Source organism: Hemitrygon akajei, chromosome 7 (genome assembly GCF_048418815.1).
Source record: "Hemitrygon akajei chromosome 7, sHemAka1.3, whole genome shotgun sequence".
Lineage (NCBI taxonomy): Eukaryota > Metazoa > Chordata > Chondrichthyes > Myliobatiformes > Dasyatidae > Hemitrygon > Hemitrygon akajei.
In genome coordinates, this window is record NC_133130.1 from 52,139,488 (window position 1) to 52,163,387 (window position 23,900).

The following is a 23,900-nucleotide window of genomic DNA, read 5'->3' on the forward strand; positions in this document are numbered from 1 at the left end:
CTAATGCAATACTTAAGGATTTGAATTCATTTATTGATAAGTAATATTGATTCAATATTTTGGTGTTGTGCAAGTTCACTACAGCCTCCTTAATGGCTTTTCCAGCCATCTTTGGAATCAGCTTTTTATAAAGTTCATGGAGTCAAAGTGGTATTTTCTTCATGTTGACTAAAATCTGTTCAGACAGTTTTCTAATGTTTAGAGTGCTGTATGACTCACCCAACCCTGGAATATCTGGACAGCAAAGCTGCATACATCAGGGTGCTCTTTATGAAACACAGTTCAGTGTTCAACATTATCATCCCATCAAAACTAATCACTAAGCTTCAAGATTTTGGCCTCAATACCTCCTTGTGCAATTTCCTCACTTGCAGACCCTGCCAGTTTGGATTGGCAGTAACATCCCCATCAGCATAGGTGCACAAGGCTGTGTGCTTTCCTCGCATTATATTTATAATTGTGGGGCTTAGCTCAGATGTGATGCCACATTTAGGTTTACTGTTGCTGACCAAATCAAAGGTGGGTGACGAATCAGCTTATAGGAGGGAGATTGAAAATCTGGTTGAGTGGTGCCACAACAACCACCTCTCAGTCAATGTCAACAAGCCCAAGGAGCTGATTATTGACTACAGGAGGAAGAAACCAGAGGTCCACAAGCCAATCCTCGTTGGTGGAAATCAAAGGCAGAGAGGGTCAGCAACTTTAAATTCTTCCGTGTTATCATATCAGAGGATCTGTCCTGGGCCAGTGCAATTACGAAGAACACACAACAGTACCTCTACTTTCTTAGAAGTTTGCGAAGATTTAACATGATGTCTAAAACTTTGACAGACTTCTGTGGATGTGTGGTGGAAAGTATATTGACTGGTTGCATCACAACCTGGTATGAAAACATCAATGCCCTTGTATGGAAAATCCTACAAGAAGTAGTGGATACAGCCCAGTCCATCATGGATAAAGCCCTCCCCACCACTGAGCACACCTACATAGAGTGCTTATTGCAGGAAAGCAGCATCCATCATCAAAGACCCCCACCATCCAGGCCGTGTTCTCTTCTTACTGCTGCTATCAGGAAGAAGGTTTAGAAGCCTCAGGCCCCACACACCAGGTTCAGGAACAATTATTATCCCTCAAACGTAAGGCTCTTGAACCAGGTGGGATAACTTCACTCACCCCATCACTGAAATGTTCCCACAACCTATGGACTCACTTTCAAGGACTCTTCATCTCACTTTCTCTATACTTATTGCTTGCTTATTAGTTTGTTCATTTGTTTTCTCTTCTGTACTTACACAGTTTGTAGTCCATTGCATGTTAGTTGTTCATCCCGTTGGTTCGTTCTTTCTATTGTGTTTCTTGGATTTACTGTGTATGCCCACAAGAAAACAAATGTCAGGGTTGTATATGGTATCTACTTTGATAATAAATTTATTTTGTACTTCGAATTTATATTTACAGCATTTTCAAATGCCTTTTATAGGAATTTCCCACAGATTTACAACAATAAAAAGGTTTGGGAAAAGGAACAATGCAAATTTGTCTATGTTTGATGTCTTATTGATAAAAATGTTTTGTGTGTTAATTTAAGATTTGCCCTTGAACAGTGTTTCATAGATATTCCTATAATTGTGTTTTACATAGTAAATACAAAAAGATAACTTTTGCGAGTATTTACAACTTGTTAAGGGAAAATAATCAATTGTCCTTCATTTAATATGTGGATAACTGGACTTGCTTGATTTCCTTGATTTCTTATGAACAAAATGTAAGCTGCTTGTCTACCAAGTGGAACTTTTTTAAACACAACCATATTAAAAGGGAATTTCATGTACCGTAGATTCCGGACTACAGAGCGCACCTGATTAAAAGCCGCTGGCTCTAATTTTAGAAATAAAATCAATTTTTTACTTGTAAAGGCCGCACCGGATTTTCGGCCGCAGGTGTCCCACGTTGTAATATGAGATATTTACACAGAAAGATATTACACGTGAGGATTTTTTAACTTTTAATTAAATCCATATGGTAACAAAAACAAATACATATTGCAAATGCTTTTTTTCGAACCGTGCCCGTAATGCGGCTACTTTTAAATATACGTTGCGTATACTTCTTTACTGAACAACATTCCAATATCTCCTAATGACTGGTAAAAAATATATATACTGCAGCCTACCAGGAAAAGTTATTGATCGCCTTTAACTTAAAAGCAGCGTTTTCGCTCCGCCGCTCGACCCCCTCCTTTCCGTTTATCACAAACGGCATTTTTCCCACAAGACGCGGCGAAACCGGGTGTGACGTCATAGCATCCCGCGATGTAGTACAGAAAACAAATATAGTTAAAACTCTTCTAACTTTAACTAGAAAATGAATTACTAAGCGAAAATATTATAAACTAAATAACTGCCATAAGGCAGCACAATGCTTTTCTTCGAGTGTTTTCCATGTTGATGAGGGTGAGTACAAATGACTGATTTACAATAATTTAATTGTGAAAGTGCGCTTGATTTATCGTACAATTTCATTGGACCTCTGTGAACTACTCATCAATTTTATTGGTCTACTGTTACGAGGCAAAATGTTTACGAGGCGGCATGAAAAAAAATAATGCATTAGCCGCTCCGTATTAAAGGCCGCAAAGTTCAAAGCTGTTCAAAATGTGGGGAAAAAGTAGCGGCTTAAAATCCGGAATCTACGGTAGTCATTCTCCATTTTCATGACTATGTTGAGTACATTTTGACCTGCTGCTATTTTTCTCGTAGACAAACACAGTCATGTTCCCCAACGCCTGTACGGAGACAACCTACATGGAGCAGATCATCTTTGGTATGTTTGCTGTTGCACGTGCAACTTTACACATTGGATCTAGTCTTTTTTTAATTGTTTGATCAGATTTGCAGTAATCTTCATTGCATCTTTTATAAGATGTAATTTTTTTTAAAGCATCAAAACAATTCTGTACTCATTTGTCATTTATGTGTAACAAGAACCTGGGCATTCATTGATTTCCTTACTTTGTTTTTTGCCAGGACAAGTAATTATAAAGCTGTGTCATAAGATTTTTAAAAATTCTATAAGAAAACATAAATAGTAGAAAGATAAAATTATATTATTTTGTAGTTTGTTTCCTGGACTGTCCTACCCTTCCCAGAATTCAAACATCATTTAGAGGTAAAATAGGGATGTTTTGGTAATTTTATAAACAGAAATCAGAACTTTGCCTTGTTATAACATGATGCATTATGTGCTAATAAGATATTGACACCTCGAAATAGTAGAATTAATGAAGTACTAAGTTGTTCATGACCCTATCATTAGTAACCTCTTTAATATTACATCAGTATTTTATATTAGTACTTCTCTAGTTATAAATGCCATTTGACTGACCAGTTAAATTCATTAATATTTGCACTTGCTGATGGAAATTTTATTTAGAAAAGTGATTCTTATTTTAAACCTTCGAGTTGTAATTGTAGTTAATTAGTACAGCACAGAAAGGAACCCACTGGCTCACTGGGTCCTTGTCAGCCCTTTTGCCCATCTCCTGTACACTTGGGTGGAGGGGTGGAGATACATCTCAAGCAAACGAGGTGTAAGACACTCCTTCTCTTCGCTAACCTGAGGTCACCCTTGTAAATCCTGCTTAGTCCTCCCACCTGATCAAGGTCACGTGAAGCCGTGGGAGCAGGTGAAGTATGGTCATATGAGCAGTTGGTGCCTGTCACAAGTCCTGGTTATGTGGCCACTGACATCAGGCAGACAGTCTCTGAAGAGTACTGATAATGGCTGGGGTCACTTCTGTAGAAAAATTTGCCAAGAAAATCTTGGTCATGAGACCATGATCGCCTATGTCGTACAGCATGACACATAATAATGAGGATGATTGTACACAAATCTCATTTGCTCACATTAGATCTGTATTGCTCAGACCTTTCTCACTCCACACCTGTAGTTTTGGCACATGCTTGGTGTAAACTGTCTGTAATTGGTTATCAGATTCCCATCAAATTTATAGCTAAAGAAATGCATATTAGATTGAATTATCTGCCTCTTTGCCCTTTTTAATTGCTAACTTTTTTAAAAATAAACATTCTCAGAATAGGTAACTATGGGGGGGAAAATTGAACACAAGTTTTTTTTAATGTCCAATGAACGAGAATAACCCTTACTAGGCTAATAGCTTAGAACCAATGCCAACCTGTCATCTCACTATTAACTATCCTTCAGGGCAAAGTAGTGAGCTCTGATATTGTAAAATAATGGATTTAATCTTTGAAGACTTTACCAGTAATATAAACACTCATGTTATGATTCTGTTGATACTGATGTTACAAGATGTCACGACCAATGCAAAGGTTCTTAAGTATAACGAGTGGTTCTCTCCTTTTCATGTATTTCTATTAGTCAAGGCAGCAGCCTTTTATACTGCCACCTATGCACGTCCAATATGGAGATTATCCTGAAACAAACACCTCACAAGGTATTCCTCCTATTTTGTGTTTTATTATGTGTAATGGCAGTGTTTGCTGGAAAGGTGGTTCTGTAAATGTGGTTTCTGATACTTATTGTAAATAAATAACCTATTGTTCCAATGTCCAAGCTTCTGCCATGAATCGTGACCATTCGTGTGGGGAACTGATGCGGTGCTTAGAGTACACTGACGTAAGATGAGTGAGAAAAAGTGGAAGGAAACTGAATCAACAGGGAAGCTGTTACCAACAAGAGAGAATCTGCAGATGCTGGAAATCCAAGCAACACACGCAAAATGTCGGAGGAACTCAGCAGATCAGGCAGCATCTATGGAAAAGAGTAAACAGGACTTCATGATGCAGGGTCTCCATCCAAAATGTCGACTGTCTGTTCTTTTCCGTAGATGCTGCCTGGCCTGCTGCATTCCTCCAGCATTTTGTGTGTGTTGCTGCCATCTGGTATTGCTGAATCTCGGTGATAGCTGATAGACGACATATTTGAGTTGGTTTTAATTGCTTAATGAAATTATGAAATGTGTACATTGTGTAACTTCATTTCATAAACTGTATATTCAATCTTTCAATAAGTCAATTGCAGCAGCAGAAATTAGTGCTCTAATGTGACATGGTTGAGTGTATCAATCTTGTAATTCTGTCACCAGAAACCTCCATTACTTAATGTTTTTAATTTTGTTTTATACAGATAGTATTTACCATGGCAATGAGGAAGGGTTCTACTGCAGGTCTCAGAGTAGCTTGGACAGGTGTCCAATGGAATACAATTACATGAATGGAACTGTGCCAAATGGCAGTGTGTATAGTGCACCTAGTATGAACTCATTAAATCATTCACAAAACTTCATCCAGGCATCTCCCGTATCCTCCAATCTCAGCATTCCTGGAAGTGACATCATGCGTGCAGATTACATCCCCAGCCACAGGCACAGTGCTATCATTGTGCCTTCGTATAGGCCCACGCCTGACTACGAGACTGTAATGAGGCAAATGAAACGTGGCGTCATTCATATGGATAGTCAAAGCCAATCACTGAGGAACCTCAATATTGGAAACACTCATGCGTACAACCAGCCAGAAGCTATGGTTTACAGTCAACCAGAGATCAGGGACCAGTACCCCACTCGCTATGGGTCAAAGCACAGTTACAAAAAACCTGTGCCCACAACTGCCCAACCAAATGCCAACCAACCTGCGCCCAGCAGGACTGCAAACAGTGCAATCTCCCACACAGTAAGCACCCCCGAACTTGCCAATATGCAGCTACAGAATACGCAGAATGCCAGTACCACCCACATGTTGAGAAACCATTTCTGCAGACCACCCCCTCCGTACCCCCGTCCTCGGCCTGCCACCAGTACGCCAGACCTTGCCAGTCACCGCCATAAGTACGTGAGTGGCAGCAGTCCGGATTTGGTTAGTCGGAGAGTGCAACTCTTTGTCAAGACGTTCCAAGAGGATAGTTCGCCTGTGGTTCACCAGTCCTTGCAGGAGGTCAGCGAGCCCCTCACAACGGCCAAGCATCATGCAGCCGTTAACAAGCGTCACAGCCTGGAGGTAATCAGCAGCATGGTACGTGGTATGGAGGCCATGGCGCTGAAGACATTAAGTGCTTCTGCCCCTCAGCGCAGGAACACCATGCGTGATCAACGTCGCCACGAGGATCAGGTGCAGGAGGTTCAACAGCAGCCTCCATATCATCACAAAAAGACGCTGTCAGATGCCACCATGCTTATTCACAGCAGTGAGAGTGAAGATGAAGAAGACACTCCTGATTACGATGTTCAGATTCCGGCATTTAATGACACAATGGGCTACAGAGCACAGCTGCAGGCAGCATTGGCAAAAATACCAAACAAGCCCCCTCCTGAATATCCAGGAAACAAAAAGAGTGTAAGCAATGGAGCCCTGAGGCACGAAGAGGATAAAAGTGCCGAACTCATTGTCAGGACCAAGTTGCCCGGTCCTGAACTTGATACCTTCACGAGAAATGAACAGATGATGCTCAATGGGTTGTCACTTGGGCCGTCTATTTCTGAGCCTGACCTGACTAGCGTGAAAGAGCGTGTCAAAAAGGAGCCTGTCAAAGAAAGACCCGTGTCTGAACTTTTTTCTACTGAAGACAGTATTGTGGAAAGGGAAATCATGTTGAGGGTAATCTTGTTTTTCTTTTTAGGTATCATTGAAATCAACTTACTTGGTGGAAAGCTAACATATAAACTGCATGCTTGAACTTATGGACAGTCTGTTGTGCTATGAATCATAATTGCATTGCATTGCTAAAGAAATTATTCTTTAAAAATTTGGTAAACAAAATTATTATTAAAATCAAATCTTGGATATCAACAGCAACATAACCACAGGGCAATCAAGTTATAATTCTTTTAAAAGTTTGCAATCCATAGTTTAAATGAGAATCAAATCTACGTTCATTCCAGTCCAGTGACAGTTGCAGTTTTGGGCTTGAAAGTAGTTTGTCTCTTTCTCCTCATTAATTTCAGTCAATATTCATTGCAAAATGTTCATTTATTTAGCTCAACTACTTATTCCATTACGATGCAGCAGGCGATACCTGATTCAGAACCTGTGCAGTTGCAGTTGCTGATTATTTCATTTAATTTGTTGAGCGAGCATATCAATGTCTAATTTTCTGAATTTTATCAAACATTGTGAGAAACCATGAAGACATATGTGCAGAATTAGGCCATATGGCCTGTTGAGTCTGCTCCACCATTCCATCATGGCTAATTTATTATCCCTCTCAACCCCTATTCTCCTCCCTTCTCCCCGTAAACTTTGACTCCCCGATTAATCAATAACTTATCAACCTTAAATATACCCAATGACTTGGTTTACATCGCCATCTGTGGCAATGAATTCCACCGATTCACCATCCTCGAGCTAAAGAAATTTTTCCTCATCTCTGTTTTGAGTAGGCGTCCTGAGGCTGTGCCCTCTGGTCCTAGATTCCTCCGCTATAGGAAACATCCTCTCTACATCCACTCTGTCTAGACCCTTCAGTATTCAAAAGGTTTCAATGAAATCCTCCATCATTCTTCTAAACTCCAGCAAATGCAGGCCCAGAGCCATCAACTGCTCCTCGTATGTTAATCCGTTCATTTCTGGGATCATTCTCTTGAACATCCTCTGGATGTTCTCCAATGCCAACACATCATTCCTTAGATAAGGAGCCCAAAACCGCTCACAGTACTCCAAGTGGAGTCTGACAAAAACCTTATAAAGCCTCAGCATTACATCTTTGCTTCTATATTCGAGCCTGAAGTCAGGCTCACTGGCCTATATTTCCTTTCTTCTGCCTTCCTCCCTTCTGAAAGCGTGAAGTGGCATTTACAATTTTCCAGCTAAAATTGTAAGAAGGTAAGTTATCAGACAAGTGTTTCTCTTTAAAATTAAGCTCCAATGATGTAAGTGGGTCTTTCTCTGTCCCAAGAATTTAGAAAAGCAGAAATTGGCAGCAGCAGAAGCTCAGAAGATAGGACCACTCAAGTGGGCTGCCCTCAATGGTCTATCGATGGCTAGAGTTCCAGTGCTCGAGGACAGCCAAGATGACACTTCAAAGGTTCTGATGGATGAAAGGGTGAGCAATGTTTGAAGCATTCTGTAATAGATAGTGTGTACACTTCCCTGTGATGTTGTTTGTTTTGTTCAAATCATTTGGTAATTCATTGACTCAAAGGTGGACTTCAAGTTACCTAACAGGATTTTTAAAAAAAATTATACAGCATAATCATAAACATTAACGTGGAAATCAACTTGCTGAACTTGAGGGAGTTCACAGTAACAACATTTCAGCAGTGTAGAATATTGCATACTAACAGCATTAAAAGTACGTTTGCAAATAGAAGAAAACTTCGGACTTATCAATAACTTTTATTTTAAGGTGACATCTGCAAAGAGATGGTTGGAAGGAAATTTGGTGATAAAAATGGCATGTGAATCGGTTGTTTCAAATAGCCTGTTTCCATTTTGTAACTTTTGCTTGTCCATGTAGAATAACAGATAAGTGATAGAAAGGCGATCAAATTGCTATAATCACTCTTCCGTATTTTACACATAATGTGAAGCTTTAAATAAGATCACTGCTTTGTAATTATCCCTGTTACTTACTCTACAAATAGTACACTTTCTGCATTAACTAATGATCCACAGAATTAAATTTTAAAATGATGTTTTTAGGAAATACATACAAATTAATGTTTACTACTGTGTACTATGATAAATATTTAGTCTACTAAATGGTATGAATGCAGGTGCTCCCTACAAGAGTAACTGTGGGCAATTTTTCATGAAGGAGTTAGTCATGCATGTTCAATTTTAGTAATGTTGTTGTTGCTGCTGCTGCTGATTATCAATTTTCTTTCATTGAGGATTGTAGAGCAATTTTCTCTCATGTAGTCCTGATGAGCTTTTACTTGGTGATATTTAAAAACAAATTAGTATGGGTGATGATTTCTAATTTCCTGCAGTAATATATTGATATTTCTGCAGCTTGAGTGTAGCTTCTATTCATGGTATCAGCATTTGCTTTGGTTTTTTTAGATAGCTAGGAGCATATATCAGTACTATATATGACTGTCTTTCAGTCTCATTCTGAAAGTCACTGCCTTGAGATGAATTCTCCAGATTGATACTTCCTTGTTTATGGGATTGTAAGCAACATTTCAGGGATCTTTCCTTTTGACTAGGCCATTCATAACCCAGCACTCTCCCCAGTCATAATTCATTACTCTGCACTCGGTCCTCCAGGCTGAACACACTGCTTACTCACCATCTGGGCTTCAAGAATGCATCTGTTTAGGCTGCAAGTGCCATACTACCCAGTGGCCTGTTTGAAGAGGTGGGGTGAATAGTTACACTCAGCACTGAGCCTACAGGGCTCAGGTTTGAACAGTGGGGTCCAGCAGCATCTGCTCCATCTGTTGACAGACCGCATGGGTCGATATGATGGTCACTGCTGGCTCCTTTCCTAGTTTGGCTGCCCAGCTTTCCTCAGTCATAGGTTTGCTTATTAATGGAGAAGCGAACAGAGAGAGGAGGAGGCAGCAAGCTCCAGCAACAAGAGGTGATAAGAGAGACCAGAGAGTTCAGGCAAGCTGTCATCACAAAGGTCAGCTACAATATTCACAGCCACGGTTCTGGCATGGGCGAGATCCTAAGTCCTACCAAACACCAAGCTATACAGACAGCACCTCTGCACAAATCTATAAGGCAATGTTTTACTGGATTTGTGTCGGTATCCTAGCACAACAGCACAGAACAACAGGGAGAAGTGGGATTCCTGCCAGCTTCCAAACATAGCAACTTTGTCAGTAATATACCTCTCGACATATAATGCTATAGAGATCTCTTCACATACTTAGTAATACATCCTGTGTGCTAAGCAGGGCACAATTTTATTTCTATTTTCAGTCCTAATGTTTTATTTAAATTTTGGAAGTTTCATTCAAGGTTAAAACATAAGAATGGCAGAATGGAAAAAGTAGTATTTTACTCTGGTCAAACAACTCTTCACAACATATATTTAATGCTACAATCAGCATTATCAATTCAAACCAAATTACATATCTTTATTATTGACCATAACAGAAAGAACTTGAATTTACGTTTGCCTATTCATAATTACATTTTTAATCTGTAATTCTGTTTTTATTTATATTTATATTATCTGGAGCATAGAATAATGAGGGGAGATCTTAGAGCTATAAAAATTATGAGGGGTATAGATAAGGTAAATATAAACAAGGTCTTTCGCTGAGGTTAGGTGTAGGTCGGATTAGAATTAGAAGTCACGGGTTTAGGGTGAAAGGTGAAATATTTAAGGGGAATCTGAGGGGAAAATTCTTCACTCGAGAGGGTGGGTGCAGGTTCAAGTGCAATGTTTAAGAGAAGTTTGGATAGATAAATAGATGAGAGAGGTATAGAAGGCTATTGCCCAGATGCAGGTAGATGGGACGGGGCAGAAGATCAGGACTAGGTAGGTCAAAGAACTTGTTTTTGTGCAATATTGCTCTGACTGTAGAATTTTTTAAAATGATTGCTTAACATAATACTCCAGCTGTGAGGCCTTTAGCCTCTCTGTACTCTGCCTCTGAGACGCTTGTCACTCTTAACCTGTTCCAGCTAAACCATACATCTAAGATGATCCATAGCTATCTTTTGCATCCCCCCCCCCCGCCATTTTTGTTATCTATAAGTTAGGTCAGTCATGCAAATGTATATTTGCTTTGATAGGTAAATTGATGACAATTTAAAATCTCTCCTAACTCCTTTACCATCTCTCTATTATTCAGGACTTTGGCCAATATTAAGTTTGTGATTAGACTTTCCATGGACATTACACAGTAACACCGGTATGCTAGTCCCTAAGCCTTACTCTGGCTGCCTATTAACTCACCTGGATGATGTCCTATTAACTGCAGATTCCTGTTTTATTTGTTCCTGAGCTCAGCATCAGTCAGCAATTAAGCCATCATCATTATTTCAAATCAGAGTACTGTCTGCCTCTGTCTTTGAACTCTGTGGAAATCCTAAACCTCTAGTATATTTATTTCCTCCAGATTATTCCTTTCACCTGTTCTTAATCTCAATCTTTTAACAAGATCAACCACAAAAATTCCGAAACATTGATGTTTCTTTGATCAACGTTACTCTCACCAGTTTTCATTAGCTGCACACTGTGCAAGATATTTATCTTAAAACCGTTGTCATTTCTATATTTCGCCCTCATATCTTTTGTCAGTCTGGTTCTTCTTTGCTTTGCATCTCCCTTTCAGTCTCTAGCTAATACCATTGGACAGTTAGTGCATCTAAACACTGCAAAACTCCATTCAACATTCTCTTGCAACCTTTTTTCTTATGTTCCACAATCTAACTCACTATTTACATGGTTAGCACCTTTTCTGCTACCATAAAAAATGCTTCAGTTACCCATGTAGAGCGTTTCTCTCTGCACTGGAAGTGAACTTGACTTAAACAAAAAATGGAGGATGTGATGAGGAGATGTGACAATATTGCTAAACAAAGTGGTCACTTTCTGTTATTATGTCAGTTCAGCGAACCGGATTCGGTTCATAGCCCCAACACCATCATGCATTACACTTGCATCATATTTAGAATCAAATTATTGATAAGATTTCAGTTTAAAGCACCTATCAGTATTATTGAAGGTGGACACTTTAATGTGCCAATTGTAGCAGAGCTTAGAGTGTGAGCCACGACAAAATATATTGAAAGCTTCCTTATTCAGATGACCTTACATTTGATAACTTGTAATTAGGTGGTAAAAAAAATTTCCTGCTTTATTCTGAGGAATGCATTCCTATTTCTGTACTGAACACTGTGTTTAACAAACAGGAGGCATAGCTATGGTAATGTTATAATACGCCAGGCATTTCTGTTCTTTGCCCAGTGAACTCAATCACATCTGGTCGCGTGCGGCTGTGCTGTCACTCTGGGTGTTTGATGACTTCTCACATTGCCATCTCTTAATCAGCATTGTGCAGAATAAGATTGTCCTTCTGTATATGTTTTAAACTATTAATTATGCAGAAAATAAGGATAAAATGAACAGCAAATTCCTAGCTTGTTAACTAAACAAAAAACGAGGAGCTTAGTTTACAAAAAACATTCAGATTTATTTGATTTCTTGAACTTCCGGTAATGCCTCCCCTCCACTCCTTCACCATTCCCTATCCCCTTTTCCTGCTCTCACCTTACCTCCTTGCCTGCCTCTGGTACTCCTCCCCCCCCCCCCCTTTTCTCTATGGCCTTCTGTCCTCTCCTATCAGATGCTGCCTTCTCAAGCCCTGTATATCTTTCCACCAATCAACTTCCCAACTCTTTACTTCACCCTTCCCCCCCCCCCCCCCCCCCCATCCTGGTTTCACCTCTCACCTTGTGGGTCTCAGCCCAAAACGTCTACTGTACTTCTTTCCGTCGATGCTGCCTGGCCTGCCGAGTTCCTCCAGCATTTGCAAATTTTCTCTTGTTTGTGTTCAGATTTATTAAGCTGGACGAGAAAAATATAAGTTGGGTTTCCTTTTCATGGAGCTATAGAATGGATGAAAAGGTAAATTTGGGATTGAGCCATCACAGGGTAATTACTCATTATCTTCTTGAATGAAACAGGCATTCTGAGAGTGTTAGGTGGGCTGGAAGCAGGGCAGGGCATGCCATTACAGATAATAGACAGATTGTATTCTGCCTGGAGGTCCATGAGCTGTGATGTTCTGCAGAGATCTGTTCTGCGGCCTCTGCCCTTTGTGATTTTTATCAAGATTCAGATGAGGAAGTGGAATGGTCAGTTTGCAGATGACATAAAGGTTAGTGTTGTTACGGATAGGGTGGAAGATTGTCATAGGTTATAACAGGATATTGATCAAATGCAGACTGGGCTGAGAAGTGGCAGATGGAGTTAAATGCAGAAAAACCTGAAGTGATCCACTGTGGAAGGGGCGGAGCACAGGGTGAACGTCTGGATTCCTCGCAGTGTGGAAGAGCAGAGGGATTTTGGGGTATACATCTATAGGCCTCTCAAAGTTGCCATGCATATTGTGTTGGCTTTCATTAGTCAGGAGATGGGATTCAACAGCCATGAGGTCAATAAAATTCTGGTTAGGTCACACTTGGAGTATTGTGCTCAGTTCTGATCACCTCATGTTAGGAAGGGTTTGGAAGCTTTAGAGAAGGTGAAGAGTAGATTTGCCAAGATCCTGCCTAGATTAGATAGTTTCAAAGGCCAAATTTAATGTCAGAGAAATATATACAATATACATCCTGAAATGCTTTTATTTCGCAAACATCCATGAAAACAGAGAAGTGCACCAAAGAATGAATGACAGTTAAACATGAGAACCCCAAAGTCACCCCCCAGCTCCCCCCTCCTGCACGTAAGCGGCAGCGAGCAACGATCACTCCTCCCCCCACCAGCAAAAATAAACACACATCGGTACCATCACCGAGCCCAAGTGTGTGCTAAGCAATAACAAAGACACAGAACAAAGTTACCACAAAAGCTTCGCATTTCTACGAAATTCAACAAACCACAGGTTCTCTCTCTCTCCCTGGCAAGGGAGAGGGAGGTGTCCCCCATTTTCACAGCAAGCGGGAGACATAACAAAAACCCGCTGGCTTACGATGTTAAAAATCCACTTCGTCACTTTTTTTGAGCTCTGTGTCCGAAGATCACGAAGACCTGGGGTATTCAGGCCCACAGCGAAAGATTTTCCGGCCTCCCCGACGACAAACGGGTCTCCTGCCATGACACCGACCCTTGATCCACCCGTCTCCAGAGCCCCGAGATCTTAGGCTTCTGAACACGATCAAGACTCTCAGGCCAAATCTTTGGCATGTCGAATAGCGGCCAGTTGTGGAACCCCGAGAACGGGTCGCTTCCCGCAAAGAACTGAAGCCTGTGTGTAACACCAAGTTAGAGTCTTCAAAAGAACTCTGAAAGGGAAAAATAAAGATGCTAAAGGTAGAAATAGGACTGTTTCTGAAGATATAAGCTAAAGAGTCGCCGTTAGGCGCTATCGTCCCTCCTAGGCTCCGCCTCTATTGTCTTATGAAGAAAGGTTGATGAGCTGGGGCTTTTCTCTAGAGAGGATGAGAGGTGATTTTATAGAGGTGCATAAGATGATAAGAGGCAAAGATAGAGTATGTGGTTAGCATCTTTTTTCAGGGGGGCAGTGGCTAATATGAGAGCTGATAACAGTCTACCATACAGCAAACAAAATCCATATATACAAAAGTGGTCTGTTAAGGAACAAAGGAAACAAGACATATAATGAAAGCCAATTACAGGAGGATAAATCTTCAAGAAATATGCAGGGGTGCCTTTATACAAAGTTTGTGCATTAAAGCTATGTTATAAAATGCTTTGCAATGGTAGTGTTGGTAATGGGAGAATTGTCCAACTGGTTTTACTCTGACTGCAGAGTCTAGAGTATTAGTATGGCCAACAATCTCAGTAAACATTTGATATTGACCTTTGTTACTGGAATTTTTTTAAAGGAGCTTTCGTGCTGAAATTACAGTAATAATTGAAAATAATAAAGGCCTTGGACAAACAAGAGTTTTGGTCTATGATCTAAAGAGGTAGTTAGATTCCCATCGAAGTAACTGAGGAATTTATTTAAATGATCCTTTTATTTAAGAAAAGGATTGGTCCAAAACATATGAATTAATGAAGCTTCTCCATTATTACATCTCTCACAGTAGGGAGATATATCTGAATAAAAAAGAGATAGCTTATCCTTAGTCATATGAGCTCTATGTACCACCTTAAATTGTATGAGGGAATGACAAGCACATAGCGAGGAAGTATTAACCAGTTTAAAAATTGCATTCCAAGTTTCCTCAGATATTGATGTGTATAAATCTTGTTCCCAGAGATACTTAATTCTGTCTAAAGGAACATTCCTCATCTCCAGTAACATACCATAAATATTAGATATTGAACCATTATGAAAAGGTGTCAAACTAAAAATTAGGTCTAGTAAGTTCTTATCTGAGCTTATAGGAAATGTCCGAACCTTGAGAAATATTGGAAGGAAGTTTTTCAAACTTTTTCCTTACTTTTTAAAGATAATTTTACGCCTAACCCTCTGAAGGCCCTATTCAGTATTGTTGCAGGACAAGATATTAAGCTGAAGGCATCTGATTTACATATTTTGGCCTTTAGCTCTCTTATAGCTAGGAGGATGCTTTTGTTTAAGTGGAAAGATGTTTTTCCTCCTACTCATGATCAATGGTTATGCGACGTTACATCATGTTTAGATTTAGAGAAGATTCATTGTTCAATTTCTGAATCTCGTCAAGACTTTCAAACATTGTGGGGACCTTTTCTGAATTATTTTCAAAACCTTCAGTTCATTGTTTAAGCTCAGATGTTGGCTATTATTAATTTTTATTATATGAGAAGGTATCTTACCTTCTTTTCTCCTTAATGTACAGCTTCGGTCTTGGTAGGGGTTAGATTATTTTTTTGTAATAAATTAGTATAGTTCAATATAACTATTGTATACAGAGTAATGAGATTGTTATTATGAACAGATATAATGTGATTGGTAGTTTAAAAAAAATCTTTTTTGCCCTTTTATATACACTTTCTTGTACTCTGTATTCTACGTAGAAACTAATAAAAATATTGGAAAGGAAAAAAGGATTGGTACCATGAATATACAGGATTGTCATGAAAGCCAACCAAAAAAGAAATTATGAAAATCATTCTGGCTCAGCAGCCCAGGCAACATCTGTGGAAAGAGAAATTTTAAATATTTCAGGTTGATTACCCTTCTTCAGAACCTTTTCATAAAACCTGTCTGGTTCACTACTGTCTGGCACCCATGCCTGTTCTGAACTACAAGCAGTCCTCATTAACCAAGGTGCTTGATTCATTCTCCCTCCTTAGTTCGAGGAGCAATCAGAGACAGTTATTGCTGGCTTTGCCAGCAGTGTCCATATCCCTTGAATGAAAAAAAGTAATTGAATAAGCCTATCAAATGCACCACCTGGTGGTTCGTAGTGTAAATTTTACCACTAGACCAACAGTCATTTTATTCTTGAACGTACTTGAATATGTTGATGAATTCCCTTTTAAAAAAAAGAATGCAAAGCTTATTCAGCTTAATCTGAAATAAATATAACAATATATACAAAGACTTGGAGACTTGTATCCTAATTGAACTTAACTGGAATAGTCAGTTGATCCCACCAGACATATCTTGGCCTTCCCTCTCCTCCCTGTGATCTGAAGTTTCCTCGTGAGCTACTCAAACAAACTCTTATCCCACTCGCACTGTGATCTTTCTGTGGTCTCCGGCACAGATATGAAACAGCCTAACATAAAGACGAGGAATAGCACCTCAGTTTTTGTCTGGCCCCGTTCTGAAGTCCAGGTTGAAATTCTACAACTTCAGCTTACAAGTTTTCCTGAAGGACTACCTGGCTTAACTGTGATTCTGCTTTTCTTTCTTCACTAGCAGTGTCTAACTTGTTGGGTATTTCCCACAATTCTACACAAGCAAGAGAAAATGTGCAGATGCTGGAAATCCAAGCAACACACACAAAATGCTGGAGGAACTCACAGGCCAGGCAGCATCTGTGGAAAAGAGTATAATCGAAATTTCGGGCCAGGATCCTTCATCAGGACTGGGGAAAAGGATGAGGAATCAGAGTAAGAAAGTGGGCGGGTGGTGGGGGGGAAGGGCAGGAAGAATCACAAGGTGATAGGTGAAACTGGGAGAGGAAGGAGGGTGAAGCAAAGAGCTGGGAAGTTGGGAGCTGAAAGAGATCATCAGTGATTACTCGTAGTTGAGTATGATTCATCTCCTGGTGGTCGATATGGTCACTTGTGGGTCTTGAGATGACCAACGAGGCCGATCCGTGATCCTCAAGTCCTTTTGCAGTGTTGGCAGATGTAGGTCATTGAAGTGGTGGTGGACATAGATGGTTGGGCCTTTCCCAGTCTCTCCTTATGTTGAAGCCGCTTAGTCTCAGCAGCAACGTGGAGGTATTCTTCGAGCTGTGCAGTCCGCTCAATGACGGCCCTTCTCCAGCTTTCCCTGTCCTGTGCTAATTTCTCCCACCTGTTCAGGTTAGTGTGGTACTTCCTCAGATTCTGTTCTTGAACTGCTTTTTCTGCCCTCCAGGAGTGCACTTTACATCCCTAAGTTGGCCAAACGGGAGTTGTTTAGGGAGGTAGGAGTTAGGCAACAGATGATGTGGCCGGCCCATCACAATCGGTGTTGAGATACAGGGCTGGAGAAGGGGAGATGAGATGTGATACAAGAAGACAGAAGGCCATGAAAAGTAGAGGGAGGGAGGTGAATGGCTGGTAAGGAGACAAGGTGAGATGGATATAGGAATGGAGAATGGTGAACTGGGGGTACCAACTTCTCAGCACTTTACTTCACCACCCCCCCCCTTCCCCTCCTGGTTTCACCTATCACCATGTGGCTCTTCCCCCTCGTCCCCTTCCACCCACTTTCTTACTCTGGCTCCTCATCTTTTCTCCCCAGTCCTGATGAAGGGTCCCAGCTCGAATTGTTGATTATACTCTTTTCCATAAATGCTGCCTGGCCTGCTGAAATTCCTCCAACGTTTTGTGTGTGTTCCTACAACTCTACATTTTGAAGATTTGGGTTTCCTTTGTGTTCTTAGTCTCCCTCTTCATAATTTTTATGTTCCTTTGTTTATTCTTTCACTATAGCTTGCCAATTATTCCCACAGCAACGCTAGCCTCACCGTATCAGTGTCCCGGTTCTGAAGAAGGGTTTTTGACCTAGTCACTGTTTCTTTTCCCACAATTGGACATATTGGGGTTTGAGAACATTTTCTATTCTATCCCATTTTTGTCAATAATCAGTTAAGCTTCTACAATGTAGACATGTCTCCATAGTGATATCATAATTGTCAACAAGAAGTGGAACAACTTTCACGGAGCATCGTTGGTAGTCCCTGTCAAATATAACATATTATACCAAAGTGCCATAACATGATATGTGCACGGCCATTTGCAGCTTGCCTTCTCTACAGTCAAGCAGAAGCTAGATATAGATTAGAGAAACAGCACCTCATATCTCACCGTGGTAGTCTCCAACGTGATGGCCTTCCACTATTCATTCTCCTCTGTCTCCTTTTTCCCTGATCTCACCAGCCCTATGACCCCATCTATTTTCCTCCCCGGCCCTCTCAATCAATCTATCACTCGCACATCCTCCTTCCAGATCCCCTTCGCACCACCGTGGTCCACTGTCCTCTCTTATCAGATTCTGTCTTCAGCCCTTTGTCACCTCTCAGCTTCTCATGTCATTCCCATACGCCCCCACATACCTATCAACCCCCTATCACATGGATCCACCTATCATGTGCCAGCTCTTGCTCCACCCCCCCCCCCCCCCCCCGTTATTACTGGAACTCTCCTGTTTTTCTTTCCAGTCCCGATGAAGGATCTTGACCTGAAATGTTGACTGTCTATTTCCCTCCACAGATGGTGCCTGACTCCAGCATTTTGTATGTCACGTAAGATTAGTGTATGTGTTCTGCTGTTTTCCTATCATGTCAACTGCAGCAAAAATGATCATCTCTTCTCTTTGAAGTTATGAGTGTACATTTGCTATTTTGTTCTGAGATACTGGGGGAAACTTGACTTATTTCCCTCTCCCTTTCTGGAAATGCAGTGTAAGATGCTTGAAAGAAAGCTGGAGGAAGATATGGTGTTTACAGAGTATGAGCAGATCCCAAAAAAAATGGTAGATGGTGTTTTCACCACGGCAACTCTTCCAGAAAACGTAGAACGGAATCGTTTCAGGGATGTTGTTCCATATGAGGAGAACAGGGTGGAACTTGTGCCAACCAAAGAAAACAACACTGGCTACGTAAATGCCTCTCATATAAAGGTGAGTGTAACCATCTGATACATAACCGTGGATACACTAGCTGCTCCATGCATTGTCATAAATTTTAGAATACAAAACATACTGAATATTTGTGAAGGTTTAACTCCATTTCTGAATGCAATTGTTTAAATATTAGTAACGAATGTTTCGGATGTAATTTGATAATTTAAAAGATGGGAGATGCAATGTATTCACAGAATTTTTGCCTTCCTTCCAATATAAGTATTTTAAAAAAACAGTACAGCACAGGAATAAGCCCTTCAACCCACAATGTCTCCACTGAACACGATTGCCAACTAAAATTAATTCTCTTCTGCCCATTCCTCTGTTGCCTGTGTATTCATGTACTTAACAGCCTCGTAAACACTGCTATTCCATCTGCTTCCACCACTCCCGCCAACAGCCCATTCCAGGAATTGCAACTCTGTGTAAACAAAAAAATTGCTTTACATTCTTCACTTAATCATTCCCTCTCACCTTAAATGCAAGTCTTCTAGCATTTGAGATTTTTACACTGGAGAGAAGGATTCTGACTGTCTCTGCCTTTTGCACCAGCTCTCCCTTTAGCCTCCAGTGCTCCAGAAAAAACATCCTAAGTTTGTCCAACCTCTACTCAAACTCACACCCTCTAATCTAAACAGAATGTGGGTAAACCTCTTTTGCATGCTTTTCAACGTCTCCACATCTCACCCATAATGAGGTGATCAAGTATTTAGTTTTAATAGTCATTGCCTAACAAGTGAGTAACCAAATCTGTTGCCAAAATGCTGAAATCATCCTTTTATGATGTGAAAAATCCTACCTGTGTATATCAGTTGGATATCAGCTCTTTCTGGGCCTCCTTTAATAACAGGATGCATTGATCAGTGAGTCTAACTTTTTTTTTGCACATAACATCAAGTTCAGTTTTAATTGCCATTCAATCATACATGGATACAGCCAAACAAAATAGGGGCAAGGTGCAAAATACAGAAGCAACAGTCACACACAGTAAAAGGCAGATATGGCACATATAAGATATCAGTAAAATACATTCACATTAAAAAAAATCCAAGACCTTGTGACCTTGAATGGTGCAGAAGTCAGCAATTGAGCACAATACAGCTTTTCTTCTGCTGGGTGAACAAGGCAGCAGCACTGATCCCAGCTTGGACACCACGCCACGCCACCCCTGGCTCTCTGGTGGAGCACACCACTCTGACGCCGCTCTCCTGGGCGGCTGTAAACAGGTGACATCACGGCTTGAGGCCACGTCCTTGCCACGATCGGTGCCTTGCAGCTCCCCTGCCATCTGTCAATGAATCACTGACCCAGACTTGGAGCATTCCACATTAACGATGTCCAACAGGTTCTTGTAATGACAAGAAAAGCAACTAAGACAATCACTCGCTGTTGACTGCACACTGTCTTAACGATGCTGCTTTGACATAGGCAGCAGCGCGATCTGCAGCAAATCCAGCTCCTTCAGTTTCTCCACCAACTGTGCTGTTCATTGCCGAGAGCTTGAGCAAGGGCTCCAGTTTTAATGACTGCTTAAGACTAGCTCATGCACTTCACAGCATTCTGATTCAAGAATTCATTCTGACAACAAAGGCTTTGAAAGCGACACAGTGGTACAGTGAGGTCTGTGTCTTGAGGCTTTGGAGCGTGAGTTTCCACAGAGGCCTAGAAGACACAAAAAATACCTCTTGTCAGTGGCAGGAGTCAAACTCAGGGGTCTGGATGCTGTGCTGCCAAACACTGGTGACTTCATTTACGTAGCTGAGGTCGATGACAGCATCTTTGGATGTCACGTCCTATCAAGAGCTTCCAGGAACTGCAGCCCCTCCACTCCCTCACCAACAATTTCTATTAATCATTCCTGCTCCTTGGACAATCTAGCACATTTTAAACTTTTCCAAGCCAAACACCCACTTCCCGGAGCTTTGAATACAGCCACATCATCCAAAGCATCGGTCTCAGTGACAGACTCGATCTGCAGGCGAAGTGGCCTGTGACCAGAGGCAGCAGCACCACCACCTCAGGCCCACTGAAGACAGAAGTACCAGACGTCATTATATCCTCTCAGAGTTGCGAATTCGATGCCAGTGTCCAAACCCCGAAGGAACCATTGCACCCCAATGCCCACCTTTCACTGATATGCAGACCTGACACTACAAACCACAATATTCCACTCTCTGTACCATCATGATCTGCTGCCCCTGTCAGCCTTTCTAGATAGACTTTTAAGAAAGATCCTGTGCTGTTTCTACACATGTGATGGAGAGCAGTTTAGTGACGGCTAGAGGGGGCTAGTGCTACCAAATCCAGTTCAATGGAGAGGAATAAACAGTCAACGTGTCAGGCAAGGACCCTTGCCTTGTCTCTGAATGTCAATGTTTATTCCCTTACATAGATGCTGCCAAACTTGCTGAGTAACTCCAGCATTTTGTGTGTGTTGCTCAAGATCTCTAGCATCTGCAGAACCTCATGTCAACATATTCAATTACATTAACATTTTGGAGGATGTGACAATATTTCATATTGCTTCTAATTAACAGGTTACTGTGGCTGGAGAAGACTGGCATTATATTGCTACACAGGGACCCCTGCCTCATACGTGCCATGACTTCTGGCAAATGGTGTGGGAGCAAGGAGTGAATGTTATTGTCATGGTTACAGCGGAAGAGGTGAGTTCTATGTTTTTACAGTTACTTATGCTTAAGGATGTTCCGTAGATGGGTGGGGGGAGTAGTGAGAGTGAGATTACTGACTTAAATGTTTATTATCCTCTTAAGATCAATACACTTCCTGTTGTTTTGCAAGGTTATTTAGTAACAAAAGCCTCTGGTTACATATCACAGTCTTTCCGTAGCTAATTTGGTTAAAGTGGTGTTACCTTACAGTAAAAATGTAGTATTGCATTTCTCTGTTTAAAGCCTTAAGTATACTAGCTTTGTTAAACATTAAGTTCTATTTATAGCAGATACTTAACACAATCTCTGATTTCAAAGCACACAGTAGTTTAAACTTTTTCACCTTTTGATGCTTCACAAGAAAGTATTTCTGCTCTCAAGAACAGGAAATAAATTTATAATCCAACAATCACCATTACTAATGGATTTCTTATGCTCACATTAACAAAGTTAAGTGGGACCATATTGTCAATCTATGTTCAAATGTAGGATAAATACGAAGAAAATGATTTCCTTTAAGGAAGAAAAATAGTACCAAACAAAGCTACCAAACAGGCCTTGAATTGTCTTTTATTTGTTTACAAATTCCATAATTTGTGTTTATGGAATGTAAATAAATGATAATTTCTCAGTTTCCTATTGTAGACCCGAGAGTGTCACATGAACAAAAGTACCAGGTTGGGGAATAGAATTTGAGCAGAGAGAGCAGGGGCCCGACCGCAATACCTGGGCAGAGGCCTGACTGCTAGCAGTTATGTCATTGGATGTGGTCCTTAGGTCACTAAGTTGTTGTTGCCTAGAGTGAGGATGGTGATCGGTATCTGGCGTTTGAGAGCAGTTCATAAGATAATCTGGGGATCACCAAGGGTCATTAGATTGATTTCTCGGTGGACATTGGTCATCTGATTTGAGTCTGACGATAGTGAGGTGATTGGTCTGGAAATCGTGAGTCACAGCTAGTGGTGAGAGATGGAAAGATTGATTAAAGGCCATGAGCTTGGAGTGTAAGCCTAAAGAAGGCAGGGATCTTCCAAGCCTGGACCTTATCAGGGAGGTTGTTTTTAAAGTGCATTGCTACAGAGCAATCGGTGCTAGATCTGTGAAATGACATGGACATGGAGTCATATAACATGCAAATAAGCTCTTCAAGCCATTATGTCCACGCTGATAATTTGCCTCAGAACCACGTAATTACAAAAATAAGTGGAAAAGGTGAGCAATTTCAAGTTCCTGGTGTCAACATCTCCGCATATCTATCCTGGGTCCAACATATTGATGCAGTTACACAAAAAGACATGGCAGTGGCTATATTTCATTAGGAGTTTGAGGAGATTTGGTATGTCACCAAAGACACTCCCAAGTTTCTACAGATGTAATGTGGGAGGCTACATCAACATCTGGAATTGGGGGGAGGGGGGGGGGTGTCCACTGCACATAATCAAAATAATTGCAGAAAGTTGTAAACTCAGTCAGCTCCATCATGAGCACTAGGACATCTCCAGGACATCTTCGGAGGAATGAAAATGATGCCTGAAAAAAACGGCATCTATCATTAAGGACCCCCATCACCCAGGGCATGCTCTCATTGCTTCCATCAGGGAGGTCGTACAGGAGCCTGAAGACCCACACTCAATGATTAAGGTACAGCTTCTTTGCCTCTGCCATCATATTTCTGAACAGTCCATCAACCCATGAACATTATCTCAGTAGCCCTTTTTTTGCACTCTTTTTGTCATTTATAGTTTTTTTGTCTTTGCACTGTACTGCTGCTGCAAAATGACAAATTACACGTCGTATATTCAGTGATAATAAACCTGATTCTGAAACTGGTTCAAAAAGTGTAGAACCCATGGGATCCAAAGAAAATTTGCAATTTGGTATCAAAATTGGCTTGGTTATAGGAAACAGACGGTGACGGTCAAATATTAATTTTGTGCTTGGAACCCTACAAACAGAATGTATCCCAGGGAGTAGTGTTGTGACTCATTCTGTTTGCTACATAAAATAACCGTTTGGATATAAATTAAGGAAGCTTACTGGGGATCCCAGGAAGAATATTTGCAGCCAGAAGGTAGTTAGAATATGCAGTATTCTGTGTTGTGGGGGAGGGGCGGTGGTTTAGACTCTCATAACATTATTCAAACAAGCACATGAATCACCAAGACAGCTACAGGCCAGGTGACAATTAATGGAATTTGTGTTGATATTTAATGGCCAGGACATGCTGGGGAGAAGGGCCTGTTCTGTGCTGTATCACTCTAATGCTTTCAATGCTGCACGGGGAATGTCACTAGTAGATCAGTGCACAATTGCCAATCATAAAT

At 40.9% G+C, this 23,900-nt stretch overlaps 1 protein-coding gene across 2 annotated transcripts in view; it reads left to right on the forward strand.

Moving 5' to 3' along the window:
• LOC140730441 (tyrosine-protein phosphatase non-receptor type 14-like) overlaps positions 1–23,900 on the forward strand; it is a 256,024-nt gene that overhangs the window by 209,713 nt on the left and 22,411 nt on the right. For both annotated transcript variants that reach the window (XM_073050849.1, XM_073050850.1), the window contains 6 exons: positions 2,760–2,823; positions 4,402–4,477; positions 5,170–6,635; positions 7,933–8,079; positions 18,683–18,901; positions 21,442–21,570. In XM_073050849.1, coding sequence (XP_072906950.1) covers positions 2,760–2,823; positions 4,402–4,477; positions 5,170–6,635; positions 7,933–8,079; positions 18,683–18,901; positions 21,442–21,570 — 2,101 coding nt within the window. The remainder of the gene's footprint in view (positions 1–2,759; positions 2,824–4,401; positions 4,478–5,169; positions 6,636–7,932; positions 8,080–18,682; positions 18,902–21,441; positions 21,571–23,900) is intronic.